Below are 23,992 nucleotides of genomic sequence, written 5' to 3' on the forward strand. Positions count from 1 at the left end.
ATTATAATCTACGATACCCTAAATCACACATACGAATACACGCAAAATTAGTGAGTCGCTCCATCTTAAAACTTGATAAACATAACATTAAGATTGAAGTCAAGCACATACCAATTCCGAGAAAAAACCTTTTTTTAACCTGTGTTTACTACTCTTTTTATTTGGATACTGTCTTTAAAGTCTTTACGAATCAGACCCATGAAACTCATTTAGCGTGTTGTTTACAGAGACATGCACGCAACTGTATGCGGAGGGAGGACGGGCCTGTGCGACGCGATGCGGCCCGCCAGTGGCTCCGATCTGCTCAAATACTTGAGAAAAGTCAACTTCACTGGTAAGTTTCAAGATCTTTATGTGAATAAAAGCCAGTGACAGGACAATGATGAAAGAGTTACTCTTTAGCTAGGTGGCTGACTCTAAGATGATGGAAATAGCCCAGCGATATCAAATAGTAACTCAATGCTAATGATTAAACATTTCTCAAATAATAAACCTGAGATGTTATATTCATACTCTTCACAAAAATAATACAGATAGTCTTCTGTTACAGACCGCAAACGTACTTACTTAGCTCTAGTTTTACATACACCATCAAGGACAAGGAACTCTAGCTGACCACAGACGCAATACTACTTCTAGATTTCCATAAACTGTCGAGGAATATGAACTAGATTTAATTACTTCCATACCCTCTAGAAGGATGACCTAGACCAGCCGTCTGACAATGACTCTTTTCCAGGTCTAAGTGGCGACGAGTTTCACTTCGATAACAACGGTGACGGACCAGCTCGCTACAACATCCTGCATTTCAAGCAGGTGGCCCATGGCGTCTACCGCTGGGTCAACGTGGGGGAATACCTGGATGGCGAGCTGCAACTGAACTTAGACGGTATGGCTATGAAGTTAGGGTTTAAATTCGATTGCACAAGGACTAACTAGTTCCACTTTGATAACGGTGATGGACCAGCTCGCTACAACATCCTGCATTTCAAGCAGGTGGCCCATGGCGTCTACCGCTGGGTCAATGTGGGAGAATACCTGGATGGCGAGCTACAACTGAACTTAGACGGTATGGCTATGAAGTTAGAGTTTAAATTCAATTGCACAAGGACTAACTAGTTCCACTTTGATAACGGTGATGGACCAGCTCGCTACAACATCCTGCACTTCAAGCAGGTGGCCCATGGCGTCTACCGCTGGGTCAACGTGGGGGAATACCTGGACGGCGAACTGCAGCTCAACTTAGACGGTAAGATTATGAATAAACCCCCTTACTAATAAAAAGTTACACAGTTGTTGGACACTGTTTTAAAATGACATTTCCAGACGTCACTTTAAAACACTGTTCAACGAGCATGTAAGTTTTATTAGTAAGGGGGTTAGAGTTTGAATTCAAATACAGGTATAACTGTGGTATAACTACATATCGAGCTAACTGCGCACCTCGCTAGCTTACCAGCACACCTCCCCACGTTTGCCCCGTCCGAACCAGAACATCGATTATGACGTCACGACTGCCCAGGTGCGCAGTTAACTCAATCGGGTTGTAACAACTGGAATAAAATGAGATGAGAAGACGGATAGGCATGTCACGAGATTCATTTCCGCAATAAAAAGCTTGTTTTTTTATGCTAGACAAGGCAGGTATTTGACCGCAATCGCACCTGGTGTTAAGTGAGATGCAGTCTAGGATGCTACATACAGTAGGCGCGCGAGTTCATGTCCATCGGGGCCTTACTTACTTACTTATTTACTTATACTTATACTTACTTATAAGTTGCAAAAAATATGGAATAAGCTATAAGGTTGACCTACTTAATTGGTAATAATTATCGATATCGACATTAGCATAATTAGTTAGGTTACAGCACTACCGCATTCCTCAGGATGGACATGAACTCGCGCGCCTACTGTGTCTGCCCTGTAAGTGCCTATTCACTCTCGCCTTGAAAACGCCCGGATTATAGTGTTCAGGAAATACAGCAGCAGGCAGCGAATTCCAGCTTTAAGCTCTAATATCCTTTTCCTACCGCACAATATGGAAATCATTGGGGGAGGCCTATGTTCAGCAGTGGACGTCCTGTGGCGAAATGATGATCCGTTTCCAAGGTCTTATCTAAGTATTTCCTTAGAAAAATTAACCACAATTTATTTGTACAGATATCCAGTTCAAATGGGGTGAACGGAGGCCTCCAGAATCGGTGTGCAGCGCGGAGTGCGAGCTCGGGCAGGCCAAGCAGTACGTGGAGGGCGAGAGCTGCTGCTGGCACTGCTTCAACTGCACGCAGTACGAGGTAACACATCGTCATAGTCAAATTCTAATTCCTCTAGGATGTAGGCGCTCTTTTCAGGTCACTACATCATCATTTCAGCCATAGGACGTCCACTGCTGAACATAGGCCTCCCCCAATGACTTCCACATCGCACGGTTGGTATCGGCCTGCATCCAGCGCCTTCCTGCTACCTTTATCTTATCGCTGCGCTTTCCAGTACGTGGCCTCCACTCCAGAACCTTGCTGCCCCATCGGCCGTCAGTTCTGCGAGTGCGTACTATGTGCCCTGCCTGCCCATTGTCACTTCAGCTTGCTAATCCGTTGGGATATGTCAGCGACTTTAGTTCGTTTACGCGCCTCAAATATTCCTTTCCCTACGACCACTTGGGGGTACCATGTCAGCTGTGCTGACAACTTCAGCCAGTCAGTGGTCAGCACATGGTAGCAAGTGCTTAGTTGTGCAACTAATTTTTCAGTTTGACTCTTTGTAGACAGGGTTGCTTTAAGGCAGGAGCCAAGATTTCAGAAAAGTTCTCCTGAATATAAAAACGAGAAAGAATCGGCTTTTCCATAAATTTTGGTTGACAAGAATCAAAAGGAACTTTTTACTTGTTATGGATCAGGTTCAATTTGTAGGAATACTAAAATTAGTATTTCTGTGACAGCTCTTATACGACCATGATAAACGTTGTGAAAAAGTAATTATCAGAGGCAAACATTGCAAAATACATAGTTACTTAAAAAGGGACTGAACGGCCAGCATTACGTAAACAAATATTAAACACAAAGGTGCTCTATAATATAAATGTATATTTGTGACATTACACGGGCATTGGTTCAAATGGGACTGAACTTTGCAATCGTCTGGCAACATTCAACGTGCAAGCTTAATGTCATAAGGACAAACGGCTGGGGTATTAGGGTGCATTCATATTGGAGAGAGCAATTGAACGAGATGCGCTCCGAGACCAGACGGCAAAGAGTATTGAGGTACTTAGTCGCACGGTTCTTAACGCGAATCGATACATTGCCCCTCACTCTCTTATACACTCGGCATCAAATAAATCGCACCTCCCGCGACAAACACATCAAACGTATGCATCCCCCCTCCCCAAGAACATTGGTACTATTTGAAAGCCTAGTTCCAAACTTAATTTCATTAAAGGAAAGGTTTTTACCCCAAAAATGTGTGTTTAGAAGGATCCAGAGTCACTTCTTCAAAAAATAGGTAGTTGCGCTTGAGCCAACTTTTGTGGCTATAAAACTGTTAAATTGGGATTAATTGCTATCCATCTGTTAAAAAGGACACGTAAGATCATTATTTGGTTTTATAACCACAAAAATTGGTCTACTTGGTCCCATAAGTGAACCCCAAGTGAGGCCTATTTTCAAGTCACATTTATGATAGGCTGTTATTTGTTTATAAAAAATTTAATGTGTTTTTCTTTAAGTTTATTTATTGGGCTTTTAAATAACACCAATATTGTTGGGGCACCATGATTGTGTCAGAAGAAAATCTTTAAAGTTCGCGCCACGGAAGGTGCGATTTATTTGATGTTGAGTGTAGTTACATTTCCATTTCAAATTTTGAAGATAAGCTGCTAAGTGATTTCGAATTTCATGATAAGTAATTTAAGCTTCAATAACTTATGAACAATACACGCATTCCTCAGTTCAGGCGTTTTGTTCTAGAAAACTTCTAAATCCCCACCGGTCTATGTACCTATTGAATTGAAAACTTGAGAGAGACAATAATGACAAACTTATTACTCAAACAAAACCATTTGAAATCCCTTTGAAACGAAAAGTAGACATGAACGACATAGCTAAGTAATATGACTTCTGATCTCTTTCGAAATCTAAACGAGATTTACTTTGATACAATATAGTTCCTCTAGCTCGTGCCCCTTTCAAAGACAAACGCATTAACTTCCACTCTACAAAGACAACATACAATATAAGACAATTTTGATGCATTCCACCACATAAAATACGAGGGTGGTCTGAAAAGTTTCCGACCTCAACGTGAAGATGGCAGCACACATCAATTAAAGTCAGGGAATGTAATTGTGCATCTTTTGACAGCAACACTTCAAAGTTTCAGCCATTTTTGACGCGCGGTTTTTATTTGAAAGTCGTTTGAGTGAGTCGATGTGAGTATTTTTGTGAAAATGGAAAAAATCGAGTATCGAGCTGTCATAAAATATTTGTTTTTGAAAGGCCTACCCCTACGCAAATCAAAGATGAGTTAGATTCTGTGTACGGGGACTCTTCACCGTCATTTACCACAGTAAAATTTTGGGCAGCCGAATTTAAACGTGGCCGTAAGAGCTTGGGAGATGATGAACGTTCGGGACGTCCAAAAACTGTAACTACTGACGATAACATCGCTAAAGTTCACCAAATGGTGTTAGACGACCGCCGAATTAAAGTGAGAGAGATAGCAGAGGCAATGAAAATGTCCAAAGAAGGTGTTTGTCACATATTAAATCAAGATTTAGGCATGAGAAAGCTGTCCGCGCGTTGGGTGCCGCGTTTGCTAACGTCAGACCAACGACGTGTTCGAATGAACATTTCCAATGCTCTGTTGGCGCAGTTAAGGCGCAATAAATCCGAGTTTTGGCGCCGACTAATTACTGTAGATGAGACTATGTAGAAAAATAAAAATAAATTTTAAGAAAAAAAATCTTGTATCAAGGTTAGGTCGGAAACTTTTCAGACCACCCTCGTATTACTTTGTGTACGACTGTAAAGCCAGCGTCAAGCCAAATTAGATTGGACTCATATCTCATACAATGTTACTCGTAACTCGAATGGGGATGAGTGGAACGTAAAATGTAAGGATTTGGGGTCGACTAGGTGGATGGCTTTCGACATTTGTGCACAACATTATTTTTCTACGATGCCATTTTAATAGTTAAATAATCACAGGCAATAAAAAAAAATACCACTTAGTGACTGACAGCCGTATTCACAATCGATACTTGCTTAAGTGAAGCAGCAAATCGAACGCACAGCGTTGAATAGAGTGCTGTGATTGGTTCGTGTGTCACCCTATGCATCCACGCGCACTGTAATACCTCATAGTAATGTTTGTGAATACGGGTGTAAGGCACTTTATCTGTTCCTAGACTAGACTTCAAATCAATCAAATGGGTACAAAATTTGTTACAACCGATTCAAAAATATATCAAAATCTATCAATCGATCTATCTCTGTTCCATCAAGGATTAAATACTTATGATGACGAGGGAAAATGTAGATATCGCATACGAAATCAAAAGGCATATCACTAGGATTCAGCAATCGCGCCCTAAGCCTTTATAAAACGGTTTAGCTTAAAGACGGGCGCAGAGACAATTGTGCTTTCATTCCGCTCGCTTACACTGCCTCGTGATATGCATACGATAGCTCGGTATACTCGGCCCCATATAAAAGCTATTCCAAGTTTTGATACATTTAAACATTGTGAAATAAAAAATCTGACACGTCCGATGTACGTGTTAAATCTACTCGTATCTCTATAAATATGTAAGTATAAAATAGAATAGCACATAAACCTCATGGAGTTGTAGAGTATAGACTGATGTGCTGTTGATGGTAGATAAATTTTTGACCTGGGCCCACATCGTGACATTCTATTTTGTAGCCTAGGCTCTGTTCTGTCATCATTAAATCAGTTTTTCATGATGGAATAACATTTATCACTCATACCTTCTGATGATTAGTAAACTCACCATTTGGCTAGCTGTCTTATAGGAGACATGAAAGCAAAGCTTTTAACAACGCCAGACAGAATCTTAGTTGGAAATCGTTTAGATATTAAACAATTCTGTTTCCGACTACCCACGGCCATATCACGGCGCATCCCTGGAATTAGACTTGCAGACGTTAGAAGCAATTCAACTTGCAAAGCTCAATGTTATGAAGACAAAACGACTGCAATAGGGTGCATTTTTATTGGCATTTGATATTGCAGAGCTCCAGCGAGGAATTTCAAGGCACACCTACATTTCAAGCACCGATCGGATGGTATTTTACTTCATTTCTTCCTAAAAACAATATGAAAATTAAAATGAAAATATTTACTACCAGATCAAGTAGTACAAAACAACAGACAAACCTCCACACTAGGCATTGCCTGTCCTGTGGAGGAAGGAATCACGATTTACAAGTAGTATTAGTAAGGCTAAGCAGAAGTGCAATATAAGGATACAATAAATCAAAAGATAGGAAAGGGCATTAGTAATGAATATCATTTATATTAAGTTGAAAGATTTTTTGTAATGGCAACCAAATCTCATAACAAAACTTGATTTCCAAACTTGAGCCCCGTTTAGTGAAGCTATCCTCAGAAAAGCAAACACGTGTTCTCATTAGTAGCCATTCAACAAAGTAAAATAAATACCTAGCTCTTTTTTTTCACTCTGGGGATGCCAAAAAAGGGCATGACAGTATAAAAAAAGTTTTGGAACATTGTAATGTCGTTTAGTCTCCAAACTAATGCAAGAGTAAGGCCGGCAATACACGGACCGCTTGAAGCAGTCAGGGTCGACAGCTTCAAGCTGCGACTGCACAGTGAACTGCAGTTCTATGGACACACATACACGAACCGCTCGAGCAGTTGCAACTGGCAGCTTCAAGCTGTTGACTCTTGACTACAAGAGTGGTCCGTGTATGTTGATCACTGACTAACTGCTCGAGCTGTCCGTGTATGGCGGGCCTAACCCTTTCTAATTTACACACGCTGACCAAACGGGTTGAGATCTCTAAAAAAACACGGGCATTTTAATGCTTTAGCTTTTAATGAGTTTCCTGAAGTTACATGTTCGTATAAGTCAGTTTTAAGACAGCAACAAATCGAAAATTCGCAGTGTCGATGCACGTTTGATTTCAAAGTTGTTCAATGTCTTTATCTTTAATAGCATCATTTGAGACTAGAACTACTATGGCATGGTAATCAGACTATCTTAACCAATATTACTAGATAGAACATGACGGTTCTAAAGCGCTAAAGCCAAACTTTCAGATATTAGCGGAAACTTTGCGAGGGATATTATGCAAGCAAATTAGTATTATTGTCGTCGTTAGCAGAACTATCTTCTAATCTAGTATAGATTAGTTTTAAAGATTTGTTTAGGTATACTTAAGATTGTTTTTTGATTGATTTAGTAATAGGGATGCTTTAAAATTATCTCTATCTTTTTCTTCTTCAGCTCTTTTTCATCCAATAAAAACCGTTTTACCTGTAGATCCGTTACGCAAACTGTACATTTCTTCACAACAAAAGAACTATCTTATTTTCTTGTACTAATTTATTAGTTTCTGTAATAATTTATTGTTAGTACTTTTTTAAACATTCTAGGCATATTGCTTTCTTTCAAGTATCAGTTTGTGCAATGTACAAGTAAATATCTGGACAATATTAAGGCTTTGTGCCACCAGACAATTTATGAGATATATCATACTCCAGAATCTGGAATATTTTGTGCAGCCGTAAATTTACATTGTAAGCAATATCCGGAAGGTATATTGCTGTCATTTTCCACAACAAGAGGTAAGTTATGTAAGTTTATAGACATGTTGGTCTACTTGTTCGGTTATTCATCGGTGTGTTCGTACATTTTACAATGCACAATGCAATTTTAATAAAGAAAGATACCTATAGATGATCTGTACTTGCACTACTGAAAATATTTAATTAGGGTATGTGCCTGAAGTTCTAATCCTATACAGTGCATTGCCATAACATCTAATGTCTACTATAAACAGCACAACGGATAATGTTTTTGCAGTCACATATTATGTCCCAACGACTTAAAGTGCAACAGTTTAAGCTTGATATCCCTAATGCTTCTCACTTGAACGAGTATTATTTTCTTTACTCTATATTTGATGTCTGCACTCTTTATATTTGGTATTGAAAAAAGCGAGGGCCTCGCTGATATTTCTCTTGGGCCCGTAAAGCAAAACCCCCAATAATAACGGAGCAGGAAACAATCGCTCACCGAAATGTATATGGCTAATGGAAACAAATAGAGTAGACTTTGGACTTCATATAAATACGTAAATATTTGTTCAGTAAAGTTTACGGTCTTGGATCCCTGGGTGCAAATATTAGTGTGGTAAACAATGTAATTAAACCCAGAGACTCTTATTAGTAGCACACGTCGTCCATACTTGTTAACTTGGTATGTTACAGTCTGGACTCACCGTTACAACCCTTTTTAGTCGTTAAACAATAGAAAACTGTGTAATAAAAGATTTCTGTGATAAATTATTTTGCTTAACGATTAAAAACGGTACTAAATACTGGGAGAAAATCTCTCACCATCGACTTTTAGTTGGCCGATAGTTGGGCCAGATTTTAATTTGTTCGAAGAATCGGCCGGTACCAATCGGTGTAATGTGCGCACTTTCATACATCTCCATACTGATTAAAAGCCCGACCTAACTATTGGCCAACTAAAAATCGGTGGTCCGCGCCTAGGCTTAGTACTAAACCAAGCTAAATATGATATTAGTCACAGTACCCACATACTTAATAGTTTATTGCAAATGCATGTAGGCAGTGTGGCCAAAATTATTATGATTAAGATTAACATGAAGAAAGTGCGTCACTGAACCCTGCTCAGCTATGACGCAAGTCACCGACACCAACATTTGATGCATAGGCCCGGCCCGGTCCATCCATTACTCGATAGCATTGGGGCCGGTCCGTTTTGTTACCCGCTTATTCGGTTGTTACACTCAGCGCACATTTCGCGACTTTTTTTGTATTTTAGAAAGGGTATTATAGACAAAAATATTTGACTGTTTACGGAACTATTAATAATGATCCAATGCCAAAAGTCCAAGGAAAAGTCGAAGGAACCTGATCGCGTGGCAGGTCACCAATGCGCTGGACCAATCAAGTGAAATCAGCAGTGGGAGACGGCGTATGTGACTGCACCAGACAGTCTGCTAATAGAGAGATGGCGGGAGATATAACCATGATAATGGCGGGGGATGAAATATACCCATAGTAAAATATGCTACTTTACACACACGTCTTCTTATAAAGTGACTAAGTAAATGGTAGAAAATCACTGTCGTCAGAAATAAAATTCCTGAACGACATTAGTACTCCTGAGCGTGGTTTGCGACCATCCAAGTCTGTTTTGTCCTCCCCTGAATAATCTTGGCTGCTACGCCTACTGCCTTATACTGGCAATTTCTTGGTCTAAAATCCTGGTATGCCTAGAGTCCTAGATCATGGTCCGTTTAATAAAATGCAAAAAAAAAACAAAAATGTCTCATCGAACAAAAATATTGCTTCATGATATTCACAGGACCTTTTTACATTTACGCCTTTGATCCTCAGATCCGATCGCCCTACGTGGAAACAGCCTGCATGGTGTGTCCCCGCGGGACGCTGCCCGACCCGACGCGGACGCACTGCAGGCCCATTCCGGAGGCCTACCTGAGGCCCGACTCCGCCTGGGCTATCGGCGCCATGTCCTTCTCTTCTGTTGGGATTCTGATCACTGCGTAAGTCCTCAATATTCGATCATTTATTGCTTTAAACATTAGGTCTCACGATCGGGATGATTTCTCGGTGATGAGGGAGGAGGTCCTTGAGTATCATAGCAGCCTTTTTATGTAGTGTGAGCTTGCTCTTGATAACAATCCCACCCGGGGGTGCAGATCCTATCGATGATATAGCGAGCTGTCATAGAAGCTGCCTATTCACGCGTGCCATGAATGTGTTGGGGTTGTATTATCAGGAGACTGGCAGGTAATTCCACTCCTTGGCAGTGCTTTTAGTCTTTATCACCATCTCACATCAAGTATCCAAGTAATGAGCTTGATCAAAAGTGATACTAGCGTACGTAGGTCAGTGAAGTTAAATAAATCGTCTACGCCATTTTCCACCCCAGAGTAATTAAAACACATTCTTTCGATCCAGGTTCGTTTGTGGCGTGTGGGTGCGACACAGCTCTACACCAGTCGTGAGAGCGAGCGGGAGGGAGCTATCTTACGTCCTGCTCGCCGGGATCCTCATGTGCTACCTCGTCACCTTCGCGCTGGTCTTCAGGCCGACTGACATCTTGTGTTCTATACAGCGGTAAGTCCGATCTAACTTTCTTCTATGCTGTTCAAAAATCCAGGTCTAGGTTAGGTGCTGTTGCTACTTAGGAACTGTTTTCTCCTCGAAATTACGGATAACGGTTCGCTATGTCCTCTTCTAGATCGAGAATCTCCAAATGCAGAACATTTAAATCTTTAATCGTTGAACTACGAAAACGTTTATGGATACCATGACAATATAACTATTCAATAAACTGACATGACGAAAAGTACACTTCCACTTATTCCCTAAACAACTCATTTGATCAGTAACAAAATTGATTGCTACTAAGGACGCCTCCAAGATTCCTGTCTTTTAATTAGAACGAACAAAATCCCACTAAATCCATCCGAGCCTTGCACACAAAGGATTTGATTAACTGCCGCAACTCCACCGAAAAATCTCCCCTATTCCCTTATATGGGCTATAAAAACAAATATCCTTCGTAGTAAACGGAGTACGATGAGTATAGTAATAAAATCTCAGGCAAAGTAACAAAAACCTGAAGAAACTGAATACTTACAAGAACAAGGGTCTAACTACAGATTAGGATAGATATCGTAAACAATGTGCGTGTGTTTTACGCTTCTTCATAAGTTTGCTATAAGGTGCTATAAGAAGTTTTGGCACCTATGAGTATGAGAGGGCACTATCTAATTTCTGCTTAGGTCTGATCTGGATCTCTTTGGCATACGCTGTATAACAGTGTACGACAACATCCATAGACCTGAATGAAATAGTTTTAGCCGTCGTGAATTAAATTATGTATTAGATTTTGTAGATAGTTGAATCTTTAACCGCTTGAGTCCCAGACGGCATTAATTAATGTCATAACAATTGATTATCTATTGTGTCTAGATTCGCGGGCCTTGAAGGATTAAGCAGTATCTTGCAACATATTATGTATCGTGTAACGCTCTACATGTGCCAAAAAGCGCATAACGGCACGCTATTGTGTAAGGGTGCCAAACATGTAAAACATTACTTGTTGCGCATCTAACGTTGCCTAGTGGATACACAGCTTCATTTAGTTTTATGAATATACACGACCATAAAGTAGACCTTCCTCTAATAATTAATCCAATGATTGGATTTCGTAACTAACACGTGGCTATGATGTATTACAGACATAATCGAAACTGGATTCGTCCCCTAATGGTTCTCCCGCGTCGTGTGCGGATTAAGGTTGCCACATACCTACTTAGCACTATCCCGAAATCGCAATAGCACCCATTGAATATAGAGGTGGCTATTTATCAAAGCTTTAAAACCCAAACGTGTATATTTCCACTGCCCTAAAAGCCTAATGCAGACAGACGGTTTCCAATCTACGCCATAAGGCTTAGGCCTCGACTTAGGCTTAGTTTAGCTCTTAGTCTAGCGACCACAATAAGACAAAAAAAAACAGAATTGTCTCACTTTCATTTTCTATCGTGAGTTGTCAAAAGGGTAATATGATTTAAGATTGATTTTAGGAGCCATCCATGAAAAGAGTCTGACATGGCGCTATCTGATCTAGCGCAAACATAAACAAGTACACGAAATGACTCTACTTAAACGTATCACCAAGGTGGACCGATGACCTCATAAAGGTAGCAAGAAGGCACTGGAAGAAATTATTGGGGAAGGCCTATGTTCAGCAGTATACGTGCTGTGGCTAAAATGATGATAATGATGGAATGTATTCCACACACCCAGATATAGTTCCAAAATACTGGACTGTCCTATCGATGACATTGACAGTGGGGCGCCACCGTCAATACCGGATCGCTGGTTCCGATTTTTGCCATGTTGGAAACCATTTAGTTGAACGATGGTAGCGCCCCCCTGTCATTGAGTTTGGTGGGACAGTTCAGCGTGGGTCATCTATATACCTAAAGCTCCTTAACGCCTAGATTTCATTCTTTCAGTTGTCGATGCGAAAAAATTCTGACTGAAATAAGATCTGTCCATCTAGCACCATCAAAGTCAAAGTCAAAATTTCTTTCTTTGTTTAGACTAATAAGTACTTACAAATCGTCAAATATTTTGCTCTTAAGGAGCCTCTACATGTCTCATAATCTTTTTACCCTACCAGCGCTTCGAGACCAACATTTGGCAAGTGCTGAGAAGAAACGCCGCAACAAACTCAGTCACCACTATCTGCCGGTTAATATAAATAAATAGAAATAGCAGTAGTAGGTACATTTGATTCAGGAGCAGTTCACTGAATTTACCATGCATTCTTGTATGGTGTATCTTATAAGAATAGGTATACAAAATTGCGTGGTATATTATACAAGGTAGTGACGTGCTAATATCTAGACTTACAGATTAAGATACTTAAATACTAGTAGAAATGACTCGCATACATCATCATCATCTTCAATCACTCCTAGTAGTAAATTCTGTATTGTTCTCTCTGTTTAGCTACGCGGCGACACCTTTGTGGTAACCCTTAACCATCCCATAATAGCCCTTGGTTTTGAATAGGTCCATTCCTCACACGTTCGGCGGCACAATGGCGGCGTCATCTCAAGGGCGACCTCGTTACGGATTAATAGAGCACACTGCGACATAATGAGATTAATTACTACACGTTTCATCTGCTCTGTGCCGGATAATTGCGGGTGTAATACTTTTTTTGTCCCTACACGTGCCAAATATTATGGATAAAAGAATATTCTTAGGGCACATGAATAATGTAGGGACTATTTCTGACAAGATTGGTGTTGCTTGTTGCCCCAAAAGCTGACAAAACAAAAACTAATTATGTCTAGAAATCAAAGCCAAAACAATAGATGCTTGGATTTGGAGATGTAGTACAAAATTCAAACGAACAATATTGTACAAGTGGTACATTACACTAGACCAAGCAGACGGTGTATCATGTTGGTGATAATATAAAAATGTACCCTGAATTTAATTATATCAATAAACTGGTGTTGAATTAACTTGGCAACTTACGTTCGTGCATTATGCATACAGATCTCGTTTGCTGACACCAGGTGCCAAATGAATTTGATCTACCAGTATAGTACAGCACATCAAACTATACATTTTTATTGTAAATTCGCCTCTATTACAACTACATAAGAAACCTCAGTGTTTACCTTGATGTGATGTCGTCTGTACCTAACGCTTATGAACCGCGACGTCTTGCACAAATTATACAGAGCGAGAAGTTTTATTGGCGTGCAAATAATTTGGAAATGAAGAACGACAGGTGCAGGTGCAAGCTTACCTTGATGATGATGAGTCAGAAGTACCTAGAAACAAAAATTCTCATTAATTTCTACGGAATTAAAATTTATGTCAAAAGAAAGTAGAAAGTAGGTAGGTAGGTGGTTGTTGTTAGAGACGACATCATTGCTTTTATTTGTCTGAAAAAAAAGTTCATAATATTCATTTCTCCCCTTTTTTAAATTAAACTAACAACTTGTTAAAATTGTATACATTTCTAGAGGTCACTCTCTTAATAATCCTATAGGTTCAAGAGCGCTCTCTTTAACTTTAAGCCCTTTGCCCTTTAGCAGTACTTAACCGACCTAGCGTATAATTTCTGATAGCCTAGGAAAGTCCAATATTTTGCTACATTGATTCCTCCCTACAGGTTCGGCACAGGGTTCTGCTTCACCGTAGTGTATGCTGCTCTCCTGACGAAGACCAACAGGATATCCCGGATCTTCAACGCCAGCAAGCACTCTGCCAAGCGGCCTATCCTGATCTCGCCCAGCTCGCAGCTTGCTATATGCGCTGCACTAGTTTCTATTCAGGTGAGTTGCCCATTATACTAAATGCAAATGAAGATTTTTTATTATTTCTGTAATATTAAGGTGTTAATATGCTAATAACCAATTAATCGACTCAACTGCACGGCTACTGTTTTAAAGCAGACTGCCCGACTCTAACAGCCAATTCAGACATAAGTTTTATTTTGCGTTGACTTGCATAATATGCAGTTTATACGATTACCTATTTCAGCGAATCTTTACAAATAAATGCGAAGAAGTTATCTCTATCTTCCTGTAGCCACACGATAAAGACATTCTCTATCCACGTGAGCTGGTTCACAATGTGAAATAGTTTAATGTTAACGTTTCGGTGTTTATATTTTGAAGGAAAGAAAGAAAAAAAATATTTTTAAATATTTTCGCACATTTTCCACTTAGCGACGTAAGACGATCTTACGTCTCCTTACAACAAATTAACCTACACTCGTCCTAATCTAGAGACTAGCACACAGAGCTACTAATACTAATGATCTAAATGTACCTAATTACTCGTCTTTGTCGCCAAGTGCTACTAATAGTAGTGATCTAGATGTAACTATGGGCAGGCCTGTTCATCTCCGCGAGTTTACATCGAAAACAAAACACGCACGATGGCCCACCTACAAGATACTATTCGACAAGGCCTCACATACGAGCGAACATTGACTCACGCACGCGTATTCTTGTGTATGATGAAAGAAAATAAAGAAAATGGTGTACTAAAATACTATGCAGTATTTAACTGGCTAAATAATAATAAAAACACAGAATGTACTTTTTTAAGTTGCCTTAAGACACTGAGAGGTAAATAATTAGTTAATATTATTCATGATAATTCATGCTAAATCATGTATTTCCTCCGCCATTTTCCGCAGTTTGGCACCTCACGTCACATCATTTTACCGAAGTCAGCCCTATAGCTTCGGCGCAGTGCCGATCACTGACGTTTGTCAACAAAATGGTGCTTGACTCTTGAGACAGGCTAAATTACACCATATTGTTAATGACATTGAGCATACATTTTTTTAAATACCTTCGCGAAGTAAAACTTCTGTACGTAGTTCTTATTATTATTCTGTGCTATGGGCCTCATAAGAAGGCTCAAGGTCACCCAAAGGACGATGGAGCGGGCTATGCTCGGAGTTTCCCTGCGTGATCGAATCAGAAATGAGGAGATCCGCAAGAGAACCAAAGTAACCGACATAGCTCGCAGAATTGCTAAAATCAAGTGGCAGTGGGCGGGGCACATAGCTCGTAGAGACGATGGCCGTTGGGGCAGGAAAGTTCTCGAGTGGCGACCACGGGCTGGAAGACGTAGCGTGGGCAGGCCTCCTACTAGGTGGACCGACGATCTGGTAAAGGTCGCGGGAAGAGCCTGGATGCGGGCAGCGCAGGACCGTTCATTGTGGAAAACCTTGGGGGAGGCCTTTGTCCAGCAGTGGACGTCATTTGGCTGAAAAGAAGATGAAGAAGAAGATGTAACTGAAATTAATACTCGTCCTTGTCTCCAGGTGCTAATAGTAGTGGTGTGGATGATAGTGGCGCCCGCGCGCGCGATGTTCCACTACCCGACCAGGGAAGACAACATGCTGGTGTGCGACTCGTACGTGGACGCGTCCTACATGATCGCCTTCTTCTACCCCATCGTGCTCATCCTCGTGTGCACCGTGTACGCCGTGCTGACCAGGAAGATACCGGAGGCTTTCAACGAGAGCAAGCATATTGGTGAGTGAATGGCCCTAATGGTGGCCATACACGTTAGGGTTTGCATGACGGTTTTGACCGTACATGCTTAACCGACATGCAAACCCTAGTGTGTATGTTATAAAACTGTACAGTTATTGGTGCGTGTACATGCAACCTAACGAATATCAAAAAAGATATTTTTGCCGCTCGGTTATGTTTGCGCACATGCATAACCGAGCGTGTGTGCGCCCGCTCATGCTGGCATGTACAGTTTTCTCTCAGTCTCCTATAATAGTCTGTGGCAGTGAATGGTGGTGAATATTTAAGACACTCATGTGTTCTCCTTGTTGCAAGAAATCTTAATGTTACTGCTAGGTTTGGGCTGTGCGTTGATAGATCACTATGTCAGTCAGTCAGTCACCTTTGAGTTAAATAAATTTAGATTGTACATGCAAATCCTAACGTGTATGTGCTCTAGATAACTCGGTTATACCTGTCGGTTAAGCATGTACGGTCGTAACCATCATGCAAACCCTAACGTGTATGGCCACCATAATGGTGGCCATACACGTTAGGGTTTGTATTATGGTTTTGACCGTACATGCTTAACCGACATGCAAACCCTAGCGTGTATGTTATTGGTGCGTGTACAATTACATGCAACCTAACGAATATCAAAAAAGATATTTTTGCCGCTCGGTTATGTTTGTGCACATGCATAACCAAGCGTGTGTGCGCCCGCTCATGCTTGCATGCACAGTTTTCTCTCAGTCTCCTATAGTCTGTGCTCTGTGGCAGTGAATGGTGGTGAATATTTAAGACACTCATGTGTTCTCCCTGTTGCAAGAAATCTTAAAGTCACTGCTAGGTTTGGGCTGTGCGTTGATAGATCACTATGTCAGTCAGTCAGTCACCTTTGAGTTAGTTTTGGACCGACGATCTGGCGAAGGTCGCAGGAGGTGCCTCGATGCGAGCGGCGCAGGACCAGTCTTTGTGAAAAACCTTGGGGGAGGCCTTTGTCCAGCAGTGGACGTCTTTCGGCTGAATTAGCATTGTGCTCATCCTCGTGTGCACCGTGTACGCCGTGCTCACTAGGAAGATACCGGAGGCTTTCAACGAGAGCAAGCATATTGGTGAGTGACAATTTAGCCCATCGGTGTATTTGAACCTCGCTGGTGCTGACTGTTGTTGTGAACCTACTCGTTTCAAAAACACTGTTTTCTTGGAAAAAGTTTTATAAATACCTAGATACCTTTTTTCATAGAAAATTGAATTACTTGAAAAATAATACATTAGACCTCAGGTTTTTTCTCGATATTTTTTCATGAATATTTAGAATAATTCAGGCGATCCCTTACGCCTGGGCTACCTTGTATGTTCAGCTACTAGTCAAAAATATTACGCTCATAAATTGACAACCCTTTCAGTGAGAAGGCACAAATTCAAGCTGTTAACACTTCAGCTTGAATTTGTGCTACCAGGGCAAATGTGCCCATATATTACGGGAATCTATCACTGACAGACGAAATATTGCTTATTCAAGCGAACTTGAGTCGGCTAAAGTCATCCATTTAGCGCAAAGCTTATCCTATTTCTTAGTCAGATATAACCACAGTCCTGAGCGAAACTAAGTATAGCTATTAAATGTAAATCCCGATGTACAGCATCATAGCCTCGGGCACATATATCTTTCTCCTCTCTTTGCCCTTCAAACCCGAGTCTCTTAAGCAAATCCTCTATTCAATTTACTTTTCTTTTTATAAATAACGTAATAAAGTTTTTCTAAACATAATACAGGGTCATATTTCATTCTACCCAATCCATTCAACTTATTTCTCCCTCTAGCTAGATATTTCAACGACTTATTTAATAAAAAGATAAGATAAAAGTCAGGTCCGTGTATAAATCAATTCTAAGTGCTTGAAGCATTTAAAAGGCCTTTTGTCAGTCCCTAAGCTCAGATAAAGGCGATTAACAAGAGCTGAAATGCGTCCCAGTGGCTGAAACGTTTCTTAATGCATTAGTGAGTTTAGCCAGAGAATTTGCGATGAGACTACCTACGTAAACCGTACCTCAACTGTGCAAATATGAGGCGATATGTCAACACAAACATCAGTTACCGCATAGCTGTCTAACTGCATGTAGAACGGTAGACTCATCGACAGCCCTGTTTCAAAGTACTGCGATAGTAACTACATTAAGGCCGAGTTGCACCATCTTACTTACCGTAATAACCGGTGTTTTTTTTATGTATTTCGACAGACTTTTGACCTTTGTTAAAGTCAAAGTAAGATGGTGCAACCCATCCTAATATTTGCACCCTTTGAACGATCTTTTCACAGATTTTTCCAAGGAAAGAGTTTTAAAATTAAGAGGTTGAGAACACTAACAACCTGTCGACTTCATACAGTGTTTTTGTTTTCACTTGAAAATATTTTTTTCATGATTATCGTCATCATTTCAGCCATAGAACGTCCACTGCTGAACATAGGCCTCCACCAATGATTTCCACAATGCAGCAATAGCCGGTTGGTGGCGGCCTGCATCCTGCGCCTTTCCGCTACCTTTATGAGGTCGTCAGTCCACTTTATTGGTGCACCATTTTTACATACTATTTAAATATTTAAAAAGTTCAAAAATAAGAAAATTGTGCTTTGTTCACATTGAACGATTTTCTTTTACAGTGGAGTTTCTATCTGCATGGCCATTATGAATAGTGACTTGGATAATCGCTATCTCATTATTTCGTGTTTGACGACGTGATAGAAAGTTAATTGTGTTTGCTTTGAGACGTTTGTCTCTAGTCCTCGGTGAGTCGAATGTGTACGGAGCAAATGTTATTTTGAACTTAGTTTGTTTAAAGTGAAGAGCGAAGATTAAACTCGTGTTTCATTAGAGCCCCTTTGCAGGCGCCCCCGGTTTGTCAAATACAAAGATTGAATCCGAGATAATTTATATAATATTTACTCGCTATTTCTGGAAGTTTACTTATATGGGCCTGAATCTATTAATAACAAAGAAGTTTAACTTACTTTACTTCTTTATATTTTCCCTGTAGGAGTTTCATGCAATTTTAAACAAACAAAGTTTTTTCGTTGGGAATAACTCTCGTATCCCGTATTTTTACCAAAAGCTCCAAAACCCATGGTGTGTAAAAGCTATAGGTTCCCTTGAATAGACACGCCTCTACGTGCAAGGCTTTTCAATGCTGTAAGACTGTTGCCAGTTTATTTTTCTATCTAAAACAGGCATTCACGAAGTAGGCAGCCAAATGCAACCATACAGTAAAGGCAAATAAGAGTTTTTTGAAGTTAGGTAGGTACGTAGTAGTGAAATCATAGAGTAGGTACAAACAATACAATTTATTTTTAATTGGTCGTATGTTTGTACAACCTTTAAAACCATAAAAAAGGTACTTATACCTTATAATAATCGAACAAGAAAGACTAGCGTGATGAAATCGCAGAATGGCTATCGTCACACAGTAGGTAGTTATTTATTTATATCAAATCGAGAAAATAATAATAAAATTGTAGAACACTTTATTTAATTTGCCATGAACATTTCATAATTATCAAGGTTCTCAGAAATAATTGTTTCGTTATGATATTTTATTTTTATTTTATTTTATTTGTTTAACAATGTTTCAACAGCATTAAATTTTACATAAATGTGCAGGAAGATACAACTTGAACATAAGCCAATTAAAGAAACACATTCTATTACTAAAACATTTTTAAATAAGTTAACGTGGGTAGGTAGGTGAACACTAAAACAATTCAAAACTAAGTAAGCAAATTACATGTGAACTGGGTGTGAATTTCCGAGTCACTAATCAAATAATAATTATGTATTTACATAAACTTTATAAATGTGAAAAGAAATTATTATAAATTAAATTAGACTAAATTAGATTAAAGTAAATTAAACAAGCATTATCGCATGGTCAGTGTATTGCAAGTGTGTAGTGTATGGTAAAGTGTCATAGTGTGTGTGATGAGGTGTTACGGTTGGTTTACATGGACGCTCGTAATGGTGGTAAAAAGATGCTAAGTTTAACACGATAAGTTTTATGACTTTTTCATTATTTATTTATTACTATCGGCATTTTAGAGCTTGTTCGTAAGCTGCTTATGAACTGCAGTTTTGAACTTAGCTTAGCTTAGCTAGATATAACCATATCCTTGTCCTACGAGTAAGTTCCAGTATCCTCAGCGTACACCATCTCTCATAAACGTCTCAGATCTTTACCAGAATCACTTTCAGCACCACCAGGACTTCTATATTATCCACACTAACTTTTGTCTCTATCCAGGGTTCACGATGTATACGACGTGCGTGATCTGGCTGGCGTTCGTGCCTCTCTACTTTGGCACCGCCAGCCACGTGCCGCTGCGTGTCACCAGCATGGCGGTCACCATCTCGCTCAGTGCCAGCGTGACCCTCGTCTGCCTGTTCTCTCCTAAGGTAATTACTCCGATGGCTCAGCGACTCAAAGTTTATGTTGGCCTTCGATAGGAGATGTCACAACTTGTTTCGGTCTTGTGTGGTTTCAAGCTTCAAGCTCGCGAAGATTTGCGTCCACCACATCTCCCCTTCGGTATCGTCGACCAAGATAGGTTGGTCTTATACAGGGTGGCCCAGAAGAAAGTTCACTTTTGAAAATTCAAGGAAACGGAAACTGTTCATTTTTGTAGAAGTTTAACTATTGCAATTTAAAGGAAATTTAGTGCAATTTATTTTAAAATTTACTTTATTTCATAAATTTTATCGTACATGTGATTCCCTTGACGTTTACAACATTCGGTCAAAGTACATCAAAATTTTGGAAAACTTTCGTTAGAGTTACCTCGAAATGGATTCAGGATGGATGAATGCTGCAGAGTTTTTGGATTATTAGAGTATACTCTGCTTATAAGGTAACCCCACAAAAAGAAGTCTGCTGGAATGAGATTAGCGCTTCTTAGAGGCAGTGAGATTTCACCCCTGCTTAATTGGTTTGTTGCATTGAAAGGATGATTAATTTTCGAGAGCGCTATACTGGTAGGCTGAAAAGCTTTTTGATTTCAAAGCTGCAAGATTCGCAAGGTTATGACCGGAGCACTTGGTTTCATCAAGATGGGGCTACGTGTCACACTTCAAATGAGAGCATTTAGATGGTAAGAGACATGTTCCCACAAAAAAATAATTTCAGGCAGGGGTGACATCTCCTGGCCCCCAGGAAGCCCTGATCTCATTCCAGAAAATTCTTTTTTGTGGTGTTACATTAAGAATAGAGTGTACTTTTATAATCCAACAACCATGCAGCAACTGAAGCTAAGCATTCGGAAAAAAATTGAAAATAGGTTTCGAGGTAAATTCTAACGAACGCATTTCAAGATTTTGATGTATGTTGATCGAATGTTGTAAGCGTCAAGGAAATCTCCTGGGCGATGTAATTAAATAAAGTTAAATTTAAAAATAAATTGCATTAAATTTCCTTTAAATTGCAATAGTAAAAGTTCTATAAAAATGTACAGTTTTCGTTTCCTTGAATTTTCAAAAGTGAACTTTCTTCTGGGCCACCCTGTATTTGACCTACGAAAAGATAGTATGGGTACCTAATGTTTGTGGCCTTTTACTTATTGTACCATTGCTAGCCATCAACATAACCCGACGATCTGATGATAACTTATATCGCTCCCCGCCAAAGTGACCCTCATGTATCCGTCCTCTCCCAGGTAGATTGGTTTACGTAACAGACCAGACTTCTAGCTGTTCCGGATTCACGATGTAACTATGGCTGCCGTAGTCTAGTTTATTACTGCATCTTAGCTGATAAAATTAGTAAAAATATACCCTAATGAAACTAAATTAAGGTTATTTTCCCCCAGCTGTACATAATCCTGATCCGGCCGGAGCGCAACGTGCGCCAGAGCATAATGCCGGTGCGCTACAGCCGCAAGCCGGCGCCCGCGCACGCCGCGCCGCCCGCTTTGAAGAGTAAGTTGACCCTTCAGTAAAACATATTCGTTCGTTCGTTTGTTCGTTTCAGCCGAAAGACGTCCACTGCTGGACAAAGGCTCCCCCAAGGATTTCCACAAAGACCGGTCCTGCGCCGCCCGCATCCAGGCACCTCCCGCGACCTTCAACAGATCGTCGGTCCACCTAGTTGGAGGCCTGCCCACGCTGTCTTCCGGTTCGTGGTCGCCACTCAAGAACTTTCCTGCCTAAGCGGCCATCGAACGAGCTATGTGCCCCGCCCACTGCCACTTGATTTTAGCGATTCTGCGGGCTATGACAGTCAGTAAAAAATATTATTGAGCCAAGATGCTTATCCAACTTGTTTCATAAAGTTTCTACCATGACAGCGCGGAGCAGCGAAATGTTTTGAATAACCAATCAGATTTCACTCTCCATTCATTCATTATTAGAGAGTAGAATCTGATTGGTTATTCTAAGCATTTCTCAGCTCCGCTCAGCCTTGGTGGAAACCGAGCCTTAGGCTGTGACCAAGTCTGAAGGGAAATTTTAATTTACTCGTAAACCCTTTCTTATCGTGTGGATATTTCTTCATTCTCTTTTTATCTTCCACAGAAACGACGTTTGCCGACAAAGAAACCCAGACAGAGCAAGCTGACTTCAACAAACTCACTAACGGGCAGACGATCCAACTGCTCAGTGATAACAAAGATAAAGAAGAAGCAAAACTCACCAAAGACGAGGAAAGAATCCAGTGCAACAACATCAAAGTCAACAACAACACCAACGACAAGCAAACAACAACTAACAACAAAGTGAATACTGTGTGTGGAATAAATGAAAAGGCTGAAACTTTATAGCAACGACATTCCTCGAAGTCACTCAACGAGGTGTTCAAAAACGCCAAAAATAACAATAGTTTGAAAATGAAAAAGAAAAGCTGTTCTTGTAAAATGAAAGAACGGAAACCAGTTGTAGTGTAAACAATCAGTGATACGGACTTACTAGTGTATTATTATTTATCTACGGATATTAGAAATTTTCAATCGAATTATAATATTTATAACAATACCTATCCTTATACAATATTTTAAAACGTAACGCTTTGTAAAGAGGCCGCTTTTGACATCTTCCATCTAACTTTTTTGTACATAAAACTGTTTAAAATCACTTTCGCACCGATATTTAGTATGCTAGTCACTTTGTATATAAATGCGGGAAAAATGTAAATATCCAACCAAAGACAAATAGTGATGTGTATTGTACATAAACGATGTATTTAATGTACCTACTGTTAAGGTTAAGTTTGGTATATCAAATATTTAAGCTAAGTTGAAGATGACTATCGCTGCATATACAGGGTGTAGCTCTGAGCCAGGGCGGTAGCAGCAGCGTATTAATTAAGGTTTAACTCAGTACTTACGCTTCAAAATGAAAAGCAGATGTATAATAAACTTATCGTAGAAACAAACGCTTTTTAGTATTTTGACTGATATTCTAATAAAAAAATAGATTTAGCAATAGGAAATCATTTAAATTGTCAAATAACACTTGAAAATAACGGTGATGCATGGACTTTGACGTGAGTTTTGGGATTTATTCGTAGTCTTCCTACTTTGTATTCTGATAAATTAATGAATAATGTAAAATATTCTGATCGATACTTTAAGATGTAAAGAAAGCACGTTTTTGTATAAATCACTAATAATGTATCGCTTTCTAAGTAATATCGCGTCGATGTTGCCACTACCGTCTTTTGCTCGCCCTGTGTATGTGCACACGTGACTAGATAATATTATATAATTAATATATACGGAAATAAACTGTTTTGATGTTTCAAGTGTTTTCATAAATACTTTCATCCCAAGTTTTATATTCCTTAAACTTATAATATTAAAACATTATGTAAAACAAAATTAAACAATTCGTAAATTAAGCCTACAAGGCAGTAGAATATTGAGCTATTTTAAAGCTCGGTCCGTGAGCACGTAGAATTTTGTCTAATGACCCCTAGCTACCCATCCTTATCGCTCGCGCGTAATTATATTGCTGTCGCGACTGTGCGACTGGCACCCGCAGTGAGTGTGCGAGCGCGATAGCAACATAATTACGCGCGAGCAATAAGGATGGGTAGCTTGGGGTCATTGAACAAAATTCTATGTGCTCACGGACCAGACTATAGTTGGAAGTAATTTTACAAGACACTAATT

General features: G+C 39.9%; 1 protein-coding gene across 1 annotated transcript; it reads left to right on the plus strand.

Moving 5' to 3' along the window:
• The first annotated feature begins 2,174 nt into the window (after window positions 1-2,174).
• Window positions 2,175-23,594, plus strand: LOC135075392 (metabotropic glutamate receptor 2-like). Its single transcript, XM_063969837.1, has 8 exons — window positions 2,175-2,294; window positions 9,637-9,803; window positions 10,222-10,380; window positions 13,976-14,138; window positions 15,647-15,860; window positions 20,137-20,288; window positions 21,695-21,803; window positions 22,398-23,594. Exons 2-8 carry the CDS (start codon window positions 9,667-9,669, stop codon window positions 22,640-22,642), a joined length of 1,179 nt encoding a protein of 392 aa, XP_063825907.1. The 5' UTR covers window positions 2,175-2,294; window positions 9,637-9,666; the 3' UTR covers window positions 22,643-23,594.
• The last annotated feature ends 398 nt before the right edge of the window (window positions 23,595-23,992 follow it).

Source organism: Ostrinia nubilalis, chromosome 10 (genome assembly GCF_963855985.1).
Source record: "Ostrinia nubilalis chromosome 10, ilOstNubi1.1, whole genome shotgun sequence".
Classification (NCBI taxonomy): domain Eukaryota; kingdom Metazoa; phylum Arthropoda; class Insecta; order Lepidoptera; family Crambidae; genus Ostrinia; species Ostrinia nubilalis.